This window comes from Dasypus novemcinctus, chromosome 6, assembly GCF_030445035.2.
Source record: "Dasypus novemcinctus isolate mDasNov1 chromosome 6, mDasNov1.1.hap2, whole genome shotgun sequence".
NCBI classification, from domain to species: Eukaryota; Metazoa; Chordata; class Mammalia; order Cingulata; family Dasypodidae; genus Dasypus; species Dasypus novemcinctus.
The window spans coordinates 62,326,840-62,351,537 of record NC_080678.1 but is presented as its reverse complement, the minus strand read 5'-3'; the positions used below and the strand labels follow the sequence as shown (position 1 = coordinate 62,351,537).

At 34.2% G+C, this 24,698-nt stretch overlaps 1 protein-coding gene across 1 annotated transcript in view; it reads left to right on the top strand.

The window, feature by feature from the left end:
- Window positions 1-24,698, top strand: part of LOC101441123 (protocadherin-15) — a 1,917,137-nt gene that overhangs the window by 1,005,322 nt on the left and 887,117 nt on the right. Inside the window, exon 4 of the mRNA XM_058298874.2 lies at window positions 13,106-13,224. Coding sequence (XP_058154857.1) covers window positions 13,134-13,224 — 91 coding nt within the window. The 5' untranslated portion in view covers window positions 13,106-13,133. The remainder of the gene's footprint in view (window positions 1-13,105; window positions 13,225-24,698) is intronic.

Below are 24,698 nucleotides of genomic sequence, written 5' to 3'. Positions count from 1 at the left end.
ACATGTGCAGAATTCCCAAACAACATCCTACCAAAACACACCACAATGTGGTGTGTCATTTGCTACAGATAAAATAATATTATCTGATCGTTACCATGTCCTTAGTGTACATTTGGCTCACATTTTCCATACTGCCTCAGTATCAATGCAGTACACCTTTTGCATAGATGCAAGAATATTATATTATTACTACTAACCAGTCAATAGGTCACTCCAACTGTATTTTTCCCATGCTTCTAAACATCCCCAACACCCTGCAGTTGTGATATACACTTGTTCTAGCTAACAAAGGACACTCTTGCATCTATACCATCAACCACAATTCTCATCCACCTCTTGGTTTACTGTGCTATCCAGTTCCTAGATTATTATCAAGCATTCTCTCAATTGGCATTTATATAACTAGACTACCATTTTCAGTCATATCCCCATTTATAAACTAGCTGTTACTCGTGTGTTACCCTCCACTACATACATTTCCAAACCTTTACAGTAAAGCTAATTAAAACTTCTATGTACATTAAACATCAGTAGTCCACTCATTCCTTCTCTTATCTCCTTTAAGAATCCACCATCTACTACCGGGTCTTGAAGACATTTTCCTACAATTTCTTCTAGAAGTTTTATGGTTCTTTTATTTTTAGTTTTTTTTTATCCATTTTGAATTAATTTTTGAATAAGGTGTGACATAGGGGTCCTTTTTCCTTCTTTCAGCTATGGATGTCCAATTCTTTCAGCACTTTTGTTGAATGGATTGTTCTGCCCGAGCTGTGTGACTTTGACAGACTAGTCAAAAATCACTTGACCACATCTGTGAGGGTCGGTTTCTGAACCATAAATTTGGTTCCATTGGTCTATTGTGTCTGTCTTTAGGCTAGTACCATGCCGTTTTTACCACTGTAGGTCAGTATTATGATTTAAAGTCTGAAAATAATGGTTCACTTTTCTTTTTTATGATGTTTCTGGCTATTCAGGACTCCTTACCCTTCCAAATAAATTTAATGATGGTGTTTTCAATTTTCTTAAATGTTGGAGGAATTTTTATTGGGATTGCATTAAATTTGTATATCAACTTGAGTAGAATCAACATCTTGATGATATTTAGTCTTCCAATCCATGAGCATGGAATGTTCTTCCAGTTATTTAGGGCTTTTTTGATTTGTTTAACATTTAGTTGCAGTTCTCTGAATACAGTTGCTTTACATCATTGGCTAAGTTTATTCCTGACTATTTGAGTTTTATCTGTCATATTTTATGTTCACCATTCTTTTGACACTTTTAGTTACTTTCATTGATTCAATCTTCATTTCTTGACTCACTTCCAGGCCCCTCTCTCCTGTCTTTTCTTTTCAGGCTCCAGCACATGCTTTAGTATTTCCTGAAAATCTGGTGTCTTGTTTAGAAATTCTCTCAGTTTCTGTTTATCTGTGAATATTCTAATTTCACCCTCATTTTTGAAAGACAATCTTGATTGATATAAGATTCTTGGCTTGAAGTTTTTCTCTTATATTATCTTAAATATATCAAACCACTGTCTTCTTGTCTCCATGGTTTCTGGTGAAAAATAAGCACTTAATCTTATTGAATATCCCTTATATGTTACGGATTGCTTTTCTCTTGCTGCTCTCAGAATTCTTTTTGTCTTTGACCTTTGACATTCTGATGAGTACATGTCTTGCAGTTTGTCTATTTGGATTTTTTTGGATGGGAGTACATTATGCTTCTTTGACATGGATATCTATGTCTTTCAATAGGGTTGGGAAATTTTCTACCATTATTTCTTCAGATATTCCTTCTGCCCGTTTTCCCTTCTCTTTTCCTTCTGGGGCACCCATGACATGAATGTTTGCATACATTTTGCTGTCATTTAGTAACCTGAAACCTTATTCAATTTTTTCCATTCTTTTCTTCATCTGTTCTTTTGTATGTTCACTTGCAGAGAACATTTCTTCAAGCCACAAATCCTTTCTTCTGCCTCCTCAAATCTGCTACTATATGATTCTAATGTTTTTTTAATTTCATTTATTGCACCTTTCATTCCCATAAGATCTGCTACTTTTCTATGTAGGCTTTTAAATTCTTTTTTGCGCTCATCCAATGTCTTCTTAATATCCTTAATCTCTTTAGCCATCTCATTGAATTTATTAAGGAGATTTGTTTGAACATTTATAATTAGTTGTCTCAACTCCTTTATTTCATCTGGAGGCTTATCTTGTTCCTTTAACTGGGCCATAGCTTCCTATTTCTTGGTGTGGATTGTAATTTTTTGTTGGTGTCTTTGCATCTGGCTTACTAGAGTATTTATTCTGGGTGCAGTTTTTCTCTTTAGTTTAGGGCTTCCTATCCTTTCTCCCTTGCTGGTTGTGCAGTAGGAGTCAAGCAAGTAGTTGGTGCTATAAGCTGTGGATGCTCAGTCTGCCCTCATTGCCCCAAGGACCAATGAAGCTTCTTCCAACTTTCTCCTTTGCCAGGGGTGGGGACAGAATCACAGCTATGTGGAACAATCCAAGTGCATGCCTAGACTGTAGTTGCCCAGAGAGACTGATGAAGCTTCACATCTGTTTCTCCCCTGCCTGGGGTAGGGATGGAACTGTAGGTGTGGGCAGCAATCTATGCTGTGTGGGTTCAAGATGACAGCAGTTGCCCTGATAGACTTCTGATTTTCAATCTATTCCAGCCAAAGTTACCTGCAGTTACCTGTATAGACTGTTGCAGGGCTCCTCAGCCTCCTCCCCACCAGTCGCCACATGGCTGAAGCCTAGGCTAGGGCTGCAGGCTGATCTGTGTGAAAGAAACTGGTTCTGCAGGCACTGAGAGTTTCAGTCAGCCCGGCTTCCCCTCAGCCTTGGGGCAGAGTCAGAATGGTGGCTACTGGCCTCTTTCTGACTTGGGCTGGTTCACACCCCAGCTGTTACCAGGGTTATACCTTAGCCAGCCGAGTCTACCAATCAGTAGCTGGAATCAGCAGCCAACCATCTTCTCCTCCCCTGTTTCTGGGAAATGGAGCTTCCAATTCCAAGCACAGAACAGCTCAGACCGCCAGAGGAGGATAGTCACCGGCCTCCTCGGCATGGCCAGTAATTTCCTGGAGAGACTGGTGCAGGTCCCCGCAGCTTCCTTCCTGATGGAGGTGGCACTGGGCGTAGGCTAGAGCTGCAATATGATCTGGATGGAAATAAGCCAGACCCACCAGCACTGGGATGTTCAGTCCGCCCCGCTTCCCCTTGTGCCAGGCACAGAATTAAGATGGCAGCTCCCGGCCTCTTTCTGACTTGGACACGCTCAAACTTCAGCTGTTCTCAGAATTATACTGTAGCCCACTGAATTTCCTCATCAGTAGCAGAAATTGGTGGCCTACCATCTCTTCCTTCCTATTTTGGGGAAATGGAACTTTCAATTCCAGCTGCGGAAGAGCTCCTGAGGTGGCTTGTGCCTCCGCTGGAGGATGGGCACTGGTCTTCAGGGCATGAAGCACTCAATTTATGAGTCTTCTCTGCAGATGGGCAGTCTCCTCCTTCCATTCCTTCAAGGATGTTGCAGGATGCTCTTCTGGTCTCCTGGAGCCCTCAAACAGGTGCTTCAGCTAGTTCCAGAGGGCTCTAGGTGTTTGCTAACTGTCTTGTATCAGGAGCTGACTCTAGGAGCTCCTTGCTCCATCGCCATCTTGCTGGTTCTCCATCGAGTTGCTTTTTTCATTTGTTTCTTTGTTATTTGATTTTGTAATTAAGAGGTACTGGGATGAACCTGGCTCTTTGTATGTGGGAAGGAGGCACTCAACTGCTTGAACTACATCTCTTCCCTATTGATATTATTAATGTTGGTATCTGACCTGCAAAAATTAATCAAGTCTGCCTGATGAGTTGAAAAAGATGGTATAACTTAAATGATTATAGCATTCATTAGCATTTAGTCAGTTTCTTATTCATCTCCTCTCCCCCTCATCTCCTAACCATTCAACATATTTCTATAAAGTTAATATGAATAAGACCTTTGGATCTTCTTTGTTTAAACATAAAAAAAATAAATAAATAAAAAGTAAATAAATAAAAAAACCCATGTCATTAGGTCACTATTAATGTCCTGTAAAAAATATATAAGTTGTTAGCCTAGATATTCTGGCCCATATGATTTGATTATTATATATACTTTCAAACTTGTCATATAATAGTCAACTAAGAGGACTCTCTCTCTCTAGGTAACCTTGATTTTAATTTTATCCCTTTTCTGCCATTTGGTAACCCTATTTTCTCATACTTGGATTGATTTTACCTCTTCCTTTTTCCTACCTGGATCTTATTCAGATGTTAGTGACCTGTGAAAGTTCTATTACCTTCATGAAATGATTTTTGTCACTCTAGTGTCCAGTGACACTTTCATCCCTACTACTGTAGAAGAATCACCTCTAATCCTATTGTATATTACATAATACTGCTTATTTGTTTTGATTAGTGTATATTTTATTCTCCAAACTAATAATTCTCATATGATAGTCTTTATTTTTTCTGTCACAGGGCTTTAATGATTGTTAGGGAATTTGCAATATATTAATTGATAGTAAGTAACAACAACAGTATTTTTTATTTATTAACAAATCTTTTCATAACCATTTTACAAAATTTTGCATTCTCAATTCAGTGTTACAATTTGCAAACATACAATTACTCAAAATATTCAAGCTATTTTAATTCTGATGTCTCCTTTTCTTTCACAGAGCAGAGAATGACATTATACAGATATCTCCTTTAAACTTATATTTTTTAAAAAAATATAATAAGCTTTCTTTTTAGAGAGGTTTTAGATTACAAAAAAGTTACATCAAAAGTATAAGGGATTCCCATATATATTATTCTCCTTCATACATCTTCCCCTATTAATAATATCTTAAAATTTTGTGGCACATTTGTTACAATTGATGAATAAATATTGAAGGGTTGTTACTAACCAAGGTCTATAGTTTAACTTGTGGTTTACTCTTAATTCCAATGCCCTAAAAATGCCCTATATTCCACCTATTATTCCCTTCTCCACCCCTCAGAAACTCTAATAACCACTATCTTTTTTAACAATGTCATATGTTCTTCCATTATTACAATATTAATAGGTTTACTTTGTCCATGTTTGCATTCCTCCTTATATTTGAATATTTGAATATGTGAATATTCATTCATCAACCTTGAGGATTTGGGAACCATAATGCCCTTTCTATCACAGGTTGAGAAGGAGTTTAAACCTTATGGGGCAGATGGAAGGAATTGTTTGGCTCGCAGTTGTAGATATTCTGTTTTGTTTTGTTGTTTTTTTTGATGGGGGTTATCCATCATCATTCTGTTAGTTGTCTTTTGTGAGTACAGTGATTTGAAGAGGAAGTCTTAGCTGCAACTCTTTTGAGATTTAGAGCTCAATCAGCATATGAACAGACCGAATTTAAGTCTCTGAGACCTATCTTTAACGGGTATAGTACTAATTATAGGTTCAAATAAAAGGGATAGAATAATCATGTGTAGAGAAAGTAAAAATGAGTCTAACTCTTTTATATTGGGGAAATAAATTGTCATATATTTCAAGGTAAGGCCCACCAACAGCGTGCTGATTTGAAGGGATTGTGTGCTCTGTCTATAGTGTCCAGATGGCTCTAGAGCTTTCTATTTGAGGTTTTGTTCACAGCGGAAGTTAATGAGATCTGCCTGAGGCATGCATAAGTATAACCTCTGGAATGACCTCCCAACTCATTTTAAATTCTCTTAGCCATAAAAACTCTTTTGTATTGATGTTTCCCCCTTTTGGTTAAGGTCTTTTTCCAAATGCATCACTGGCTGGTGCTTGGTATTAATCCCTTGGTGCCAGGGAGGCTCATCCCTGGGAATCATGTCCCTCACTGGGGGCAGGGGTTGGGAAGGTAGTATATTTATTTGATGATTTGTCTTAGAAAGAGGCCACATTTGAGAAACATGGAGGTTTTTAGGAGGTACACTAAGGCAAAAGTTATTATTAGGTTAAGTTTCAACTTTACAACAATTAGGTTCATAGTAATGTGCATTAATATTGAAGGCATGACTTATTGGTATGTTTTCTTTTATTAGGCACTGCCTATATACTCCAGATATTGTTGCTCCTCTGTAAGAGTATGCAGCCAGACTCCCCAGGATGGGACTTTAATCACACCCTGTGATAAGGTTAACACACTCCTATTCCATAGAAGCATGTCTCAGATATACCCTTTCCCACACATTCTCCCACCACTGACAGCCTGAACTAGTGACCCTCCCCTGCCATATTTCCCGAAGGAATGTTATCACAATTTTACTTTTAGCCTCCACCTTCACCATACTTCACCTGTTCCTTCCTCCAGCTGTTGTCCCAGTTCCATCAATAGTCCAACTCACCCCCCCAACCCTGCTCACCCTCATACTTTAGCACTATCGACCTCACTCACATTTCTGCATCATCATCTCCCCAATCCATTGCCAAACCACTCCCTTTCATCCTAGCTTAGGTTCTGTCCTGATTGAACATTGGTTTGCCACACTCTCCTCCCTTTTTTGTCTCCTGGTAACCTATCTTCCAGACTATCTCTGTGAATCTGCTCAGTAAGCTTAGCTCATATCAGTGAGGTCATTCCTTTAATGACTGGTTATTTCACTCAACATAAGATCTTCAAGATTCATCTATGATGTCCTGTGTGTCAAAACTTCATTCATTCTTACAGCTGAGTAATATTCCATTGTATGTACATACCACAATTTGCTTATTTATTTATCTGTTGATAGACACTTGGGTTGCATCCAACTTTTGTCAATAGTGAATAATACTGCCATGAACATAGATCTGTTCATGTCCCTGCTTTCAACTTGTTCTAGCTATATACCTAGTAGTGAGATTGCTAGATCATATGGCAATTCTATCACCTACCCCTATTAGACTGGCTGCTATTAAAAACAAAATAACAAAAAACTAAGTGTTGGAGAGGATATGGAGGAATGGAAACATTCAACAATGACTAGTGGGAATGTAGAATGATGCTTTGGCAGTTCCTGAAACTTGCTTTTAAAATTATGCATGTACTCTCCTGAGCTTTCAGTCAATTATACATTTACTTGGTTATTCTAAGTTAAATATCCTACAGATAAAAATTGTGCTTGGGCTTTTCCCACTTCAGAGTGCATGCTCCTTTCAAACTAAGGTTTTTCCTCTGATTTTTCTAAGAATTTGTCATAAATGTCTTTATGCGTAAGACTAATATTTAGATGATAGTTCAGACATATAGACTGGATGACAATGCCATTGAATTGGCAGTTAAAATTTGATGCTACCCTAATTTAGAATTATTTTACTGAGGTATCTTGCAATAATACCATGACATTAAGTGAAAACTATGGGAACATGGTGGTTGGTCAATAGTAAAGCTATAGTTAAAAAATGGAATTGTTTATTTCTGCAATAGAAGAATAATATCTGACATATACTAAATATACAATAAATTCTTATTGAGTAAATATATGTATGTGTAAACACTAAAAAAATCTATGGTGATATCAAAAGCAAACATAGATATTGAATTTCTACTCTTTTTATTTATTTTTTTATTTATCCACACTTTAAGGATCCAACTTGTACTGTTAAATAATTATATTTGGCTTATATCTGTTATTTGTCAAAATGAATATTGGATCTCTCTGGTACTATACAATTTTAAAGTGTAAATTGAGTAGGCAAATTATACTTGGCAGTAATTTTTTTTCTATTTAGAGTTTTATGATTAAAGAGAAATATAGACTCTACAGACATGTTAAGGCACTGATTTAGGCTGTCAAAGACCCATTAAAGTTCATATTAGGAGAATATCTAAGCCTAGATTTGCCTTATATGTGTCATGTGAATTCAGGAAAGTTGTTTTGAATTAAAGCAGTCTCATTTGATATTTACAACTGTTGATTATACATTTTAAATGTTCTGATTTGAGTTGTAATATACTGACTTGTGGATTTTTTCTTCTCTTTCTCATTTCAAAAAATATTTCTGTGAACCATAGACTAAAATAAACTTACTAGTAGTCTTCCATAGACTACTTGTGATTCTAGCAGTGGAAGAAATACCATTGTTTAATGACTCCTGGATGTTCTGGGGTTAAGGAGAGGGAAAAACAGGTGTTATAGGGAGACATTTTCGGGACTTGGGAATCATCTGAATGACATTACTACGACAGATACAGGCCATTATATATCCGGCCATAATCTATAGAGTCAAATGGGAGAGAGTGTAAACTACAATGTAAACTATAATTCATGCTTACTGGCAGTGATCCAAAATGTGTTTATTAGTTGCAATGAGTATATGTAGGAAAGATGTTCCTAATGTGAAAAAATGTGAAAGGTGTGGGAAATGGGGGATATGGGAATCCCCTATATATTCTCTGTATCATTTATATAATTGAAATATCAAAAAATAAAAAAAGTGGAAAAATTATTTCCATCAACTTTGTGATGTTCCACCAAATTTACAGTGTTTATTGAAAGAGAAAAAAAACACTTTAAAATGGGAAGCCAAGGCACATTGTGGCATGTGAAAAGCTGTAAGCTCCAGCATAGATCAGGTAAGCCTGATTTGGCTGGACCAGGCTGGACAGACCCTAGACTCACACTGATAAAAGACAACATAGATAACTTAAGTGCCCTTACCTAGAGCTATCTGCGCCACGATCATTCCTGTCTTTGAATTGGAACTAAGATCATGACTGAAAAAAATATAAAGTGTAAGATATTACCAGTATATAAAAATGTATATACATAAAAACTTTTCCTTTATATAGATTTCTCTACTTTAAAGTATATAATATAAAAGCAATACCTATACATAAATTTATATTTATATTTAAAAACATATTCTGAGATAAAAAATATATAAAGTAGTCTAGAAAGGAGAATATATCTATAGAAAATAATGAATTTAGTTTCCCTGAAGTTATATTACAAAGAAAGACATAGAAATAAAAGATGATTCATCAGGTCATGCTTGTGAGTAGTAACTATTCCCTGTAGTAATGAAGACATTACTGCTATTTTTCCTCTATGGTGAGGTAGAGTAAATGTTCCCAGCCAGTCAGTGGATTCCATGTTTGGTGTGATGAGATATCGTGACTTTGGAAAGCCTTGTGTTTTCAGTTGGATATCTGAGGTTGCTTTGAAGTAAGTTTGCTTTTTTTTTTAAGCTAGTGGATAGCATATATTTCTCTGAAGGAATACAAAGGAATGCTAAGTTTTATTTTTATAGCTCTATCTAGTATTTTTCAGAGACCAGAAGCATCAGGAGTAAGATTGAACAGATTGTTGAAGGGCAAACTGCCTATGTACAACTCCCTCTTCCCTGAGAGAATCCAGCTTTTATCCTGATACTTTACTGGTATGAGATTTCTCATCATAGTAATGACAATGTTTTCCAAACTTTGATATAAAAAGAAAATTAGTGGTTTTCACATAGCAGAGAAGGACAGAGGCTAAAAAAGTAATTATTGTGAAAATGCCATGGTGTCAGCCTTGGTGACTTTAGCAATGTTTTACCACCACCAAGCAGAATGCAAGAAGCAGGAAAAATCATGAAAGATTTTTGTGTAGATTCCGCCTTTGAATTTACGCAGAAGTGAACTGCAGTGAAAGTCCTTTATTCCTTCAGGATATGAACAATAATCAGAACTCAGGGCAGTAGATACCATCAAGGGTGCATTTAGTTAGGGTTGTGGAATAGTTACACTTTCATTGCTAAGTTCTCCTTTAATTATATTGTCATGAAGCCTTTTGGTTTCTTTGGATAATGTTACTTTATTTTCTGAATAAGAATTAAGTGTAAAGTGACAATATAAAGTTTTGAAGACACTAGATGGTGTTTTGGAGTTTTCATATCACTTACTGCCTTTATGTAACTTACTTATGTTTTTATATCTATTATTTCCCTCTCTTCCCTCTGCTGGAATAGAAGATCCGTAATTGCAGAGATGTGTGTTGGCTTGTTCATTAATATTTTCCAACTGCCTAGAAGAGTGAGAGTATATACTAGAAGAGTGAGGGTGCCTAATAGATGCTTTACAGATGTTTATTCAGTAAATAATGTTCAGAAAACAGTGAATTTGCCAAAGAAATAAAGTTGGACCTTTATCTTGCAGGAAATACAAATAATGTGAAATTCAGAACAGGTATATTGTGTTTATAAATGTTATAGTAAAATATTCTTAAGCTTAAGGAAATATATCATAAATTACATTAAATGCAAAGAACTTGCATATAAGAATATACCATGATTGGAAAAGTCACTTTTTTTCTATATTTTTGACAACATAATATTATTTCCAAATCACTAAGGCAAAAAACAGTATCTCTATTAGCTATACCAGAGTGTTGAATATGCCAATTAAATTATCTCTAGAAAAGCAAGTCCAATTACCTTATTTCTAGGACAGCTACATTCCTTTTTTAGAATTAGACATATTCTAGATTGCTAAAGCATAACATTATTGGCCATAGAGATGCAAAGGGAAAATATGTACTCAATGTACATTGCAAGAGTTTGAAGTGAGTTCTAAAATAAAGATATGGCACCATGTTGGAGATGTTTGAAATGTTTTTCATTCAACAACAATCATTTAGCAATATGTGGGGTTTTGGCATCTCCTACATAATTTTTGCCTGAAATCCAAAAGATGTAAAGTTATTAATGTAGAGGGTCTCTTGTCTAAAGTGTTTTGTCTGTTCCAACTTACTTAATGGCAAAAGTACCACAATAAGTGGATGCTCAATTGTATGGCACAATGATGAAATAAAAACATTGGTCCTGTAGCCTTCTGAGTGAAGAAAGATAACCTTTTTTAAGACGTACCTTCTCATTTATTTAGAAGCTTTATTTAGAAACTGTTGTTTTCTCATCAAATCAGCATGTGCGATATGTTTTGAGGTTTCAGGTTGACATAATGTGTCATAGATTTCTTTCAGGTTGCTGTAAATATTAAGTCCATTGAAATTATTAAAAGTGCTTTGGAAATGCACTTAAACTTTCAATAGTATAAAAAATAAAGGTAGAGAATAAATTACTATCTTTCTCATTAGTCAAAAACAAATAAAACAAAAATCACTGTAACTCATTTTCTAAATTATCTTATTACTTCAGGGGTATGCATGATATTTTAAAAGAATTTTTTTAAACATTTTTTTCTCTAAGAATATATTCCTATCCATTCACTTCTTTAAAATTCAGTCTTATATAGTGTGTACTATTTTATCTCCGATAAGTAACATGCACTAACCAATCACTCAACTGGAGTGCTAGGTCCTATTTTATGTCCATTTTAATGATGAGGAAAGTGAGACACAGAACTGCTATTTAAATTTCTCAATGTAGCTAATAAGTTGAAGGACTTGAATTTAGAAAGAGGTCATAATCTTATCCACTGCTTTCTACAACAATTAGTGCTAATCAATTTTATTTTAATTTCCTCCGGGTAAACAGACTATAATTTTTTCTTGACATCTAATGTAATGTAGGACTCTTTTCTCTTTTTTGGGCTATCTGTGCCTAGAAGTTACAAAAACAGGTTCTGAATGCCTAACCAGTTATGAAAAGGAATGGAGGGCCAGATAAAAAGAAGGTTCCTTTCCCATCTTAGTAAGAATTTTTAGATGAGTGTGTGTTCTCATGTAGTGATCTTTGAACTTCAAATACTGTGAATCAAATGATTAAAACTTTTTGAACTTGTAATATAATTTTAAAATAAATTATCCTATTATGTGAATTTATAAGTATTTTAAAGTATACACACACAAAAACAGAAAAATGGATTAAATAGAATATAGATAAAAACAGAAATTCAAATATTTCCTTCCGTCCAATGAAACTTATCCACTTTCAAAACTAATCTAGTAAAGAGAATCTTGAGTAGAAGTCAGAAACTGAAGGCCTTCAGATAACAATATGTCCTGCCTTAAGGGTTTAGTCTTATAAAAAGGATTGCACAATCATCTAACCTCTGACGATCTTACATAAAAATTTGGATTTCTGACTTCCAGAAAATCAGAGACCTGTCAACACGGTCCTGTATTCCTACATGACTACCGTTTTCAGAAGGCAAGCACCAGCTGGTCTCTTTAGACAAACATTGTATGCCACAGTTTGTCACTGTCTTCACCATCTCTATTGTACCTTTGTGCTTATTTACTCTTTACTTTGCCTGCTTGTCCCTTGTTCCCATTTGGATTTAGAACCTCTGAATTAGAGAACTGGAGTTCCAATCCCTGTTATGCCAGGACCTATAATCAGGGGCATTTTGAACAATTCTCTGTGAATAATTTCCTCAGTTAACAAGGAGCTAAGCACATCATTCTTTCAAAAAGATTTGTTCGGTGTGCTAACTCCCCACTGATATCGCAAGATACCAAGTTTCTTTATCTACTGAAAGCCACAAAGAAATACAAAGAAATTAAAACAAAATTCATGTATCAATAAAATTGATTTGTTTGAAAAAAAATGAAATTCATCCAAATTCTTTGAATGACAGATGCAGTAAAAATTGATGGCTTATCCTCAATCTTACCTGACATAATTCGGTTTCTTATTGCTCCAATGGAAAAGATTACCACTTTAATGACCAATCTTTCTACTTAAATGTGTAAAATAAATATCCATATAAATTCTTTCAGACGTTATTAACAAGTAGTTCAGCATTGTAAATTGCTGTAGTACAATATAAAATATATAATGTACTTCAACTTTATAATTTAATTGTGCTATAGGCACAATTTTAGTAATTTACACTGTTAAACATTTGATTCACAGGGTTTTGATTTTGAAGAGTGTTGTTTCGATATTGTAAGTTTAACTTCTCAATTTCCTTGTTTGCAAATTAAATAACAGAAAAAATGTATTTCCTTAGAGATTACTTGTCTGCAAATTCATGTTGATAAAGAGTTCCAGTGCATTAAACAAGTGTGTTACTTTGTTAATGGATAGTATGTTACAGGTAATTAACTATGAAGTCATCGGACTGTTTTGTGTTGTGACAGTTGTGTTTACCTATAACATATTAATGAACATGTCACATCTTTCTTTTTCCCTCTTATAATTTCAGATAAGCCTTGAGTGGAATTTGACAGAAGATGTTACAAAAGTTTTATCTCTGCAAATATTTAGCTTCAGGAATTATCTTTGGCTCACTCTTCGCAATCTGCTTGGGCCAATACGAAGATGGTAAGGTTGTTTTTAATCTGACTTTTAGAGTTAGTCAAGATTCTGTTATTAAATAGAAAATCAAACACAACATAGAAATGAATAAGGCTAATTCATAGTTTATTTTTAAAGGCTAATAGTTTCATGCAACAATTTGCCTTAATTAAAATAATTTTACAAAAGTGGCATAAGATGCACTTTGTTTCTTAATAGATTGCACTATGATAGAAAATCCCACTCTAGGCCTCTGTTTGAATGCTTACTCATTTCATTAGGCAAATGCTCAATAGCTATGAAAAAATAAATAAATATTAGGTTCTATTTACTAACCCTTGAACAGCCACAAGGTCTCAAATAAAGCTTGGCGATATGAAAGACACTGGGTCAAAAGTAGAAACTATAAAAGTGAGAACACTTTACTTAAGCATTGTTTCATTTTATCCCTCATTGTTTTATTTGGAAGGATTGAGAAATATGTAGAAGACTTGGCTTTAGACTTCTTAAATCATTCTCTGATAGTAAGTCAGGCACCTTAGAGCGTTGTATTAGTCATCAGCACCTTTGGGACTGTTTAACACATTATGTCTGTGCTGGTCCAAATGTGCCTTAGATATTTGAGTATTGGAAGAATCTGTCTTTGAATACCACATAATGAGAGTTAGGACATATTTAATATGTTAGTTTAATGCATGAAAAAATGGACAGTGTCTGTTTGAGAGAATTGAAATTTCTTTGTTAATTAAAAAAAAGTGTTTTTAGTGAGCATGTGTTTGATGTTCAAATACATAGTCAACAGCCATCTCCTTACTCTTGTGGCCCTATTATCTAAGTGCTCTTAGTGGCAACGAAGAATGTAAACTTTTTTGTGTGTTTTATTTGGCAAAATTGTTTGGTCTGAAGATAGATTAATTTGAGTTTATCGCAACCGGTATTCAAATTATGCACACACTAGGACATTCTCAGTCCATAGTAGATAGGAGGATATGCACTCTTTGGGGTTTGCAGAATAATTCACAATAATAACTGTTTTTTATAAAGTAAACAGCCTAATCCTTTAAACAGTTCTGCTAATTAGTACAATGTTGGCATATACTACCTTTCAATTTCAAATTGTTATCTTTGCCATTTATGGATATTGTGAATTGGCAGTCTAAAACCAAGCAACATGTGTAGTAATAAAAGAAATATAAAATTACTTCTGCTACTTTGGAGCAAAATAATAAAAAATTAAGAAGAACATGATTTTTTATTAAAGGAACAGTTTTTAAATTGTCATAAGGCATGTTGTTTTCATTCATATTCTCAAATATGAAGCAGCAACATTTTTAATGTTCACACTGAGCAGGAAAGGATTCACTATCTATCACTCCTCACATTAGATATTGTTTTTTTTTTTTTTTTTTAGCAATGTGATTTAAAGTAGCAGAGGAAATCACTCCTGGTTTAACCCATAATGCTTTAGATTGTTTTCCTTATGAACTCATTACAGCTTGTGGTCTTTCATAAATATCCTAATATAAAATAAGAATAACAGGCCACTGTTGGTAATCTACTTTCTAAAGCAGAGTGGAACTTTGCATCTGTCACATGTTCTAAGATTCTATACTATGGGTGACACTTTATAGCTACAGTTAGTAAACCTTCCCAGTTTTTTCTCCTTGAAGTAAATGACTCAATTCTTAGAAAGATTAAGGAAATGGAAAATGTGGCAGATAAGCAAAAGTGTTGTATAATGTTGTATAGTGATTTCTTAATTTTATATGCATGTCAATATTTCATCTATACTTGCACTCTTCAATGTGTTCCAAGAAATAATAATACATTCTATATCCTTAGGCCTCCCCCCAGGTTTTCACTTCTCTCTGTCTTCCCCCTAATTAGGAGCTCTGCAATATTAGTTTCATTCACCTGCTATGTGTGATTGAAAGTGGTTTTTCATAGTTGCTTTTATAGGCAAAGCATAGCTAATACAAAATAGTACTAAACTAGAATATGTGATATGAATTTTTAAAGGAATTTTTTAATCCAAATTCTTGGGACTGTAGGTATGTGATTACTTTAAAGGAAGGTAGCATGACACATGAACATGATAGAAATGTGAAAAAAAAATGAAAAGAATACATGTATCTCAATGATCCACTGATTGGATTAGTCAATTATGTTTGTTGATAGCTGATTTGCTTACATAGTTAGTAGCTTCAAATAGAGAAAAATAAAGGAAAAAAAATATATACTATCCTACTACTATTGGTATCCAATTTCTGTTTTTCTTATCATGTTAAAGAGGAGTATTCTTCTAGACATTTAATTAAGAACAGTTTCCTATTTTTCTATATGCATTTCAGTCCTTAGGCATAAATGAGGTAGAAAGAAAAAAAGGATACTCTTTATATAATTAGTAATTAATTCTGAAATGGAATATTCCAGTGTTATCCAAATATGTGAAATTGATTTTAAGAAAAACATATTGTGTAATTATTCTTTTAAATATTTTATAATAGAATATTAGGCTTGAAAACTGACTAAATTTTGGATTACTCTGAAATTTATCATTAAAATTCCTGGGATAAGTCTTTAGAGGCAGTAATGAAATTTGTAGATCATCTCTTCCATAGTGGACATTTCATTTGGTTGATTCCCATATATTTAAGAAAGCATTAATAACACAAGTGAACTTGATAGGATTTTATTAAATTTAAAAATTTAGAAATTAGCTAATTATAGAATTAGATAACCTAACATATTTGTAGTTTATGGTGACTCTAGTATTTTTTATTCCTATAAAATGCATCAGGAATGAAATCTTATCTTATTTTTTTCCATGTGGTTTTGTTTTGTGTTTTTTAAATAACTTTATGGAATATAAAAAATTAGCATTTAGAAAATAAAAGGAAAATCCCCCCCCCCCCCCCCCCATTTCCTGTAAGCCTATCTTCCAGTGTCTGGCTCTCTCAGACAGCTTGATTTGCTTAATTCTTATCAGAGAGGTCATGTAGTATTTGTCTTTCAATGCCTGGTTTGCTTCACTCAACATAAGGTTCTCAAGTTTCATCCATGTTATCCTATTTGTTAGTACTATTTTCCTTCTTACAGCTGAGTAGTATTCCATTGTATGTAAATACATCAAAAGGTCCTATTTACAATAAATTCACACCTACAAGAATGGGATTAAAATTAAGAACATGTCTTTTTCTTGGGTACATAATTCAATCTACCACTATTGGTATTAGGTAGAAAAAATAACATTAATAAAATATAAGAGGAAGAATGTAAAATACATTTTGTTTGCATTCTGAGTAAAACAAAAGATACATCATTGGGGTAGGGCAATGATTAGGCTGATCATCATAATCATATCAGGGGTTGAAATGTTGATCAGCAGCTGAGACAATGACTGTTGTGAAGAGTCTGGACAATATTATGGGATGGAGGCAGATTCCAGTTAGGTATAACCAGAAGGCTTAGGTTTCATCCTCCAATTTTTCAGAGTCACAGGCATATAGCTATTATAAAATCTCACCTGCTACTGAAGATATAGTATACTTGCCCTGATTCTGTTGATTCAGGCACTAAGCAATGTTGAGTGTACAAGTACAGAGCCCCTGTGACTCCATTTGAGCACGACTGGGGGCAAAGACTGAACATATAAGATAGATAAAGAAGGCAGAGTCCTGAAAATCCCTAAAAGGAGAAGGAAAAGAAAGGTTCCTGAGAGCAGCAAGTGTGAGTAGAACGAGAAAGGTGACCAGTGAATCATTTCAAAACATTATGACTGATGGGATATTTCGCCTTGCAAAAAAATCTGTCTTAAAATGTTCTTGAATTTCTCTTGGTAATTTTCTGAAGACATTGATTCCCCTTTATTGTTATTAGCACCTGCCTATTCCCAGCTGATATTGCAATCAGACAGCACAGGAACTTCAAGGAACGGGCGATATTTTTCTTTGTTATTGAAGTTTTATAGACTAGTTCATATATTTGTGAAATAAATGAATATTGAAATGTCAAGACCTTGATCACATTACATCTGTAAGAAGCAGTAATACTTGGTAAATACTCAATTTGTTCTGCTGTATTATTTGAACATTATGCTATGAGGCAGGACTATGTAACTATATCTGTCCAATGAAATGTGAGAAGTAATATGGTTATTGCTGGGCTAATGCAGCAATAAGGCCATGTGCAATTCTTCAGTCTCTCTCTTTTTTCTGCCAAAATGAGTAATGAAGCCATGTATTCCAAGTTGTGAAGCTACTAAAGGTGATCCTCCATCAGGCTTGGTTCCTAAGTGATTAGATTAGGTGGAGTGAAAATCCTTTTCACCTGATCTTGTATACAGGTGACGGATATGTGCCATGAATGAGAAACTCCTTTCCCACAGAGATTTGAAGGCTAAATTCAGGCTCCCTCTTTCTTTATTCCTAATAAAAATAGTCAACTGCTAGTCTAGACTTTGTAAGACAGTACATTCCTTAAATCTCTCCCACTAGTTCCTCCAGTAATTACCAGGTTATTTCCACACTCAAACATTTTTGGCCAGTCTTTTCGTATACTTACTTTGCCTAACCATATCATTTCCCAGGATTTTTCAACGTATACCATTTACTCATATCAGATCCCATTCCATTATTGAGATGTTCAATCTTAATTTCCTTCTCTCTTGTTTGTTTCAAATATTCTTTTTGTTTTTCTTATTATGCCTTCCCCCTTTTCCTCTCTTCACAGTCCCATACATATCTCCCCCAACTCCTCTTTCTTCTCAGCTTCTCATTTCCTTTTCCCCTTTCTTTCCGGTTTTTCTCCTATATCTTACCTAATATCCCTCCTCCTACTCTCCCTTCTGATTCACTAGCTATGCAAGGCTCATTTATAAACTCATCACTTTCCTGAAATTTCAGCTGAAAATTATATCTCTCTTTCCCTCTCCCCTCTCTTAATCTCTGTCATACTCCTGGAGACTAATGCTTTAGATTTGAAATTGATTGTATTTAATGCCTTCTCATATATTATTATTCTCACATATAATTATTGTTTCATACCTGCCATTCCTATATATTAAACAAGTTTCTTGAAATCAGAAATCAAATATTTATTTTATATGTAAACAGAATCCATTAATAATAACCACAAATATTTATTTAGAATTTATTAATTAAGCCCTCCCCTGAGATTGTTTTATTTAATCTTCTCAAGTACCCTGTGAGGTCCCTATGATAATAGTAATAATCTCATAGTAACTGACTATTCTTATTCATAACTTAAAGACCACAAAGCCACAAAGGCACAGAAGAGTAAGTAAATCACCCAGCATGATACAACTACTAAGTGGCAAAATTGGAATCACGCCCTGTTAACACTGCTCTAATAGGTACAAGCAATGACGACATGCTGTACTATTATTTTATGGCATCCAAATCTTAACCTTTCCTCTCCTATTTTTTAAAATCTACTTATTCTTTATACTAATTTGTTCATTATTCTTCGATGTTGCTACTGATGACACGTAAACTAAATTCTATCTTCCCCTTTATGTTATAATATATAAAGTTTATTTTAATATTTAAGATAAGTTCCTGGAGCCAGAGGCCATCTCATATACTTTTGATTTCATCAATACCTGCCAGAATGACTTTCATATAATTAACTCCCTAATTTGTACTCTTTGAAATAAATAAACATTAAATGAAAAATAGAGAGATAAAATGCTTCTTTTTAACAATATTGTGACAATATCGTGGTGAACTTTGAGGACACTAGTTGGGGTTAAACAACAGTTCAAAAGCCTATTTAGTGAGAGCTTATGATTTCCAAGTCACTGCTCAACAATGAGAAGGGGGCAAATGCAATCAATAAATACCTGTGGTATGGAGATATTAGGCACAGCATACATTTTTTTCCTCTTGGGAAGAAGAGAATCGAGATACATTTTATAGATCCGTGTGTGTGTGTGTGTGTATTTGTTGTTGTTTGTTTGTTTCAGTTAGTATTTAGTCCACAGTAGCAAATAGTTTAGAAAAGTAAATTCAGACACTGAATCCATTCTTTCTTCATTGTCTTTCCTATCTCCCTCAGTCTTCTCTGATTAGCGGCCCCTTTCTGGGCATTTGTTCATAATGCTGGCAGCTCACACTATAAGGGTTTTTCTGAGATCAGCCCCCCAGTTCATGCTGCTGTTTTTCCTTATTCTTGTAGGAGTCTATATTTCCCTTCAGGGCTACTCAATTAAACTGTTCAGTGAATACTATTCAGCTGGTCTGAGTTTATCAAGAGTCTTTACTGAAAAATTGGAATCCTGATGGGAGCTATTCACACTTGGACTTAGATAATGAGTAAAAAGAACAGTGTTAACAAAGTCATCAATATTTAAAGTGACTATATCCAGAATTGGGCTATGCTGGTCTGTTGAATATCGAGGATACCAATAATGCATTGTGCTCATTATTTTCATTAATTTATTCAAGTATTACAATCATTTATTTAACATATATTATGTACACATCATTTTCTAATAATAGCTAGTATTTATTGAGAAATTTCTATGTGCTAAACACCTTACAAATACTACACCCTCTCCTGTACTTGCATTGCTTATTTATATATAATAACATGCTTTAATATATTTACTATAATATTTCAATTACACAGGTTTACATAGTTGCATAGTTTTACAAAAGCTTCATTTATTTTTCCTCACCATTATGTGTTTCTGCTCTCTTTATTGTACTCATTATTTTCATATATTTCACCCAACCCTCCCTTCCAGTTTCATTTTTTTGTATCTTTCCTGTTCCTTTGTCTTCTGTCTTATTATTTTTCTGTCTCTCTATGAGTTCTTATTCAATTCTTGTAGTCTTTCTGCCTCCTCTTAACTTATTTAAATTCTAGGAAGCACACTAAGCATTTTCTTGGCTTCAGTCACTTCACATTCTAACTCCTGGGTCTGATCCAGACTTTTGACCTCCATTGTTACAGAAAAGATTTAGGATAGAATTAAAAAAAAATCCCAGAGAACATTTATTTTATACACACACACACTTTTCAATATTGTTAAAGCTTCTATCATCAGAAAGAAATTAAGGAAGTGCTGTCCAATTTCCTTCCCAATGACAGTAAAGTTTGAAAGGCTTTTTGAAATTTAATCTCTAAAATGCTAAGATTTAAATTCATATTAGTACGTTTGTCAAATTGCATTTATTAAATATCATTCCATGGGTGTTCATTTGAAATTATAAAGTGAGATATATTCTCAGATAAAGGAAACCAAAATTGTGCATTCAGTATGTATCCATCATCAAGAACCCACTGGATCCATTAAATCTGACAGCAGCAGTCTCTTTCTCCAGCCAATTTAAACGTAGTGTGAGAGCCTGCCTCCCAAAAAGGAAAATTTGAAGACAATCCTTTGTTTCTGGTTTTCACAAAATATGAACTGCTTAACTCCTTAGCACACACACACAAAAAATGTACAGCCATGCTAACTTTCATATTTAAAATAGCAAGATAAGCAGCTTCTAGTTACTGAAAATTGTTTATCTAAGAGTTGTCTGAATGTAATGTCCATGCAAATGTTAAAAGATGTATTATGCAAATATTCTGAGTAAGAAGCTCTGTAAATGCTGGAACTTCTATTTCCTTATCCCATTACCAGTGAAGATTAATGGAAGTAATAACTAGCCAATGGTGAAATTGCTAATACGAATAACTGGTAACTTTTATAAGAAAGAACTTTGAAACGAAAGACAGTCAAACCATATCCTCAAAAACATGGAGGTACAAACTTGTAATACTCCTTGTTGACTTTGGAAAAAATATACTGCAATATGAAATGTCACAATTTTAAAAATATTGAAGTGTTTTGCTAGAGTAAACAAAATGTAGATTAATTTTAAAAACCTCAATGCTTAGAACAGAAAAACTATATTAGATAAGCTTTGAAAATAACTAAATCTCATCTAGATTACATGTTTATGTGACACCCTTACCCTAATTTCAGATGGAAGTATATTTTTATTCATTTGTTTTTTCTTTATTTTTAATGCTTTTTAAAAATAAAAAAAAATACTTGACATTACATAAATGTTACATAAAAAATACAGGGGATTCCCATATGCCCCCTCCCACACTTTCCCACATTAACAACATTCTTCATTAATGTGGTGCATTTATTACAATTGATGAACAAATTGAAGCATTGTTACTCAGAGTGGATTATAGTTTACACTCTGTCCGCACAATATTGTAAGTTATGACCAAATATATAATGGTCTCTATCCATCATTGCAATGTCATTCAAGAAAATTCCAATGCCCCAAAAATGCCCCCATATTGCATCTGTTTTTCCCTCTCCCTCTCCTTAGAACCTCTGGCAGCCACTGCCTCAACGTCAATTATAAAAGTTTTTCCATTGATAGAACAGTAAGTCTTTAGTAGAATAACTCCAAGTCTACTCTAGTCCGTCATTCATTCCCCAATCCTGACGATGTTGGGATGGTGATGTGCACTTCACCTCTAATTGAGATGAGGCTTGGAAATTTAGATTAAATAAAAGTTACTTCAAAAATGTAAGGGATTCCTATATACCCCACTCCCACCCCATCTCACACTTTCCCCCATTAACATATTTCATTAGTGTGGTACATTTGTTAAAATTTATGAACACATATTGAAGTATTGCTACTAACCATGGTGTATAGTTTACTTTTTAGTTTACCATTTACACTGCACAATTTGGTAGGTTTTGAGAAAATGTATAATGATTTGTATCCATCATTGCAATGTCATACAGAACAATTCCAATGTTCCCAAAATGCCCCATGTTATACCTCTTTTTGCTTCTCCTGCCCCTTAGAACCTCTAGTGACCACTGTCTTTATATCAGTGTTGCAAGTTCTTACGCTACTAGAATAATAATAAGTCTACCTCAGTTCACAGTTGCATTCCCACCTTATGTGTGTTCTTTCCTCAATCTCGAGGATTTTGGGATGGAGATGTGCACTTGGCTTCCTATTGAGAGAGGGCTTAGATCTCATGGGGCAGCTGGGTAGAACTGTCTTACTTGCTATTTTGGGGATGGGCATTGTCCATCATCATCCTTTTCTTAGTTGCCCTGGGCAAATCCAATGAACTGGAGAGTGGGTGTTGGCTGCAACTCTGCTGAGATTCAGGGCTCAACTGCCATATGAATAGCTGAAGGATTTGATAATTATAGGTTCAAATAAATGGAACAGAAAAACCATGTGTAGGAAAATTATAAATGGGTCTAATTCTGATATATTGGGGAGATAGGTTATCATCTATCCCAAGGTAAGGCCCACCAATGGGGTACCAAATTCCTCATATTGTCTGTCCTGCCTATAGTGTTCAGATGTCTCTAAAGCCTTCATAGCACCCCTGCTTGAGGCACTGTTTACAATGGTAGTCAATGAGATCCTCCTACAATGTGCACAAGCAATACCTCTGGAATGACCTACTGACTCACTTTGAAATCTCGTAGCTGTAAAAACTCATTTTTATTTAATATTTTATTTTTGGATGGAAGTATTTTTTTAATCTACACCAGATTACAAAGACATATTGCTATAACAACAAACTGTCTGTATTTAAATAAATAAATGTGTGTGTGACATGTTCTTTAGTAAATTTCAAGAGAACATTAAAAGGGGCAAAATTATAATTGAACCTCAAAGAACCTCAGACTAGATTCTCCCCTCATAGTACTATATGTATGCAAAGTTAAACAAAAAATTTAAAACTATTAGCAAATTATACTTATCAACTGGATTCTATTGTAAAACTATATACAGCTGGAGAAAAGAAAATATCTTTGCTGGCATTTCTGAAATATGTATTTCTTGATTATTTGATGAACATACTTTCAGATTTCAGGTTTAGAAATGACTTTGAACAGGTTTAATGTAAAAAATATTTCAGGAGGTGCATCTAAAATATATGAAAGTACATGTGTTTATCAAATTTTATAACCAATCCTCCTTTTTTTAACATTTGGAAGATTAAAACAGAAATTTATGAGGAATGAACTTGGGGCAAAGTCACTTTAGTAAAGACTGATACTTTTTCATTAAAAAATATTTTAGGTATTTATGGCCAAATATGCACCTCGGGCATTTTGTTTATTTTCCATGGATTTTGCTTAAAATGTAAGGGACTAAGAAAATGCAAAGTAAAATGCCACCTATAAACTGATAAATCATGATTATTCTGATTTGTGATATAATCACAATTGCTCTATAAGAGAAACAGATTTTTCTATAAACCACTGTGTTCTCAACTAATGCATATGTAATATATCTCATGTACTAATTGTTTTTGGCTACTAGTCATTCATTTTATTGTTTATTCATTCAACACACTTTCCTAAGTATCTACTCTATGCCAGGTCCTTTGAAAGGTGTTGGGGCAAGAAGTTCATTCCACATTTATAAAATAATATGTAAGGCTCCATGATCAGAAGTAAGCATGGTCTGACCAAAAATCTATATGAAAGCCAAATGGTAATGAGTCTGCTGAGGGAACCAAGGTTTGTTATCCAAAACTATACTTTTGAGGATGTTAAAGCAGGAATAAGAGTGGGAACAAAAGAGTGAAAACATGATCCCACTTACTCTAAAGTAGGTCATTACTACAGTGAGCAGAAGTGATTTGTATGAGGAGTGATATAGAAATATAACAGTGTAGACCAGATTAACACCAATGGTATAGTCCACGGAAGACATGATAGTAGTTTAAACTAAGAGAGTAAAAGTGGAGCTAGAGACAAGTGGAGAAATTGGGAAATTATGTGTTTCTTTTTTTTATGTGTTTCTGTTGGTGTATATATGTATATATGTATGTATGTGTTTTACTGGAAATGAGGGAGTAAGGTGAGGCAAAGGTTTGCACATATGTAGTTGAAGAGTAGGGGACAGAAGCCCTGAAAGGAGCAACTTTGGAGGCCAGATCATGATCTTAGTTGTAGACAGGTTAGGTTCGAGATAACAAATAATGTATTTCATTAAATAAATTCAGTACATGGGTCTGAATATCAGTAAAGGGTAGGGGCTGGAGATTATATATCTCTGATATATTTCTGAATAAGTTGGTGATTTTGATAAAGATAATTCCATATTTAATCCAAGAATTGTAAAACTGCTTATTCCATGCATTTCTTGGATTCTTCATGAAAAAAATATTGTGTTAGAGAATGTGTTTGGCACACACAGCTTTACCTTTAAATCTTATATTTTCATTTTTTAGCATTCCACTGAGACTCTTCAGAAGGGAAGTAAATAACTGATTACTTTTCCTCAATTTCCTTCTACTCTCACTCCTCCTTCCTTCCTTTATCTCTTTTCTTCTGGTCTGTAACTCATAAGAGTTTTTGGTGTCATTTATAGGCAATTTCAAGAGGATGGAAGGGGAAAAGGAAAAACTGTGCAGATGAAGGAAAACAGAGAGTACAAGTTGATTTTGGCCAAATATAGTTATATTTACTAGAA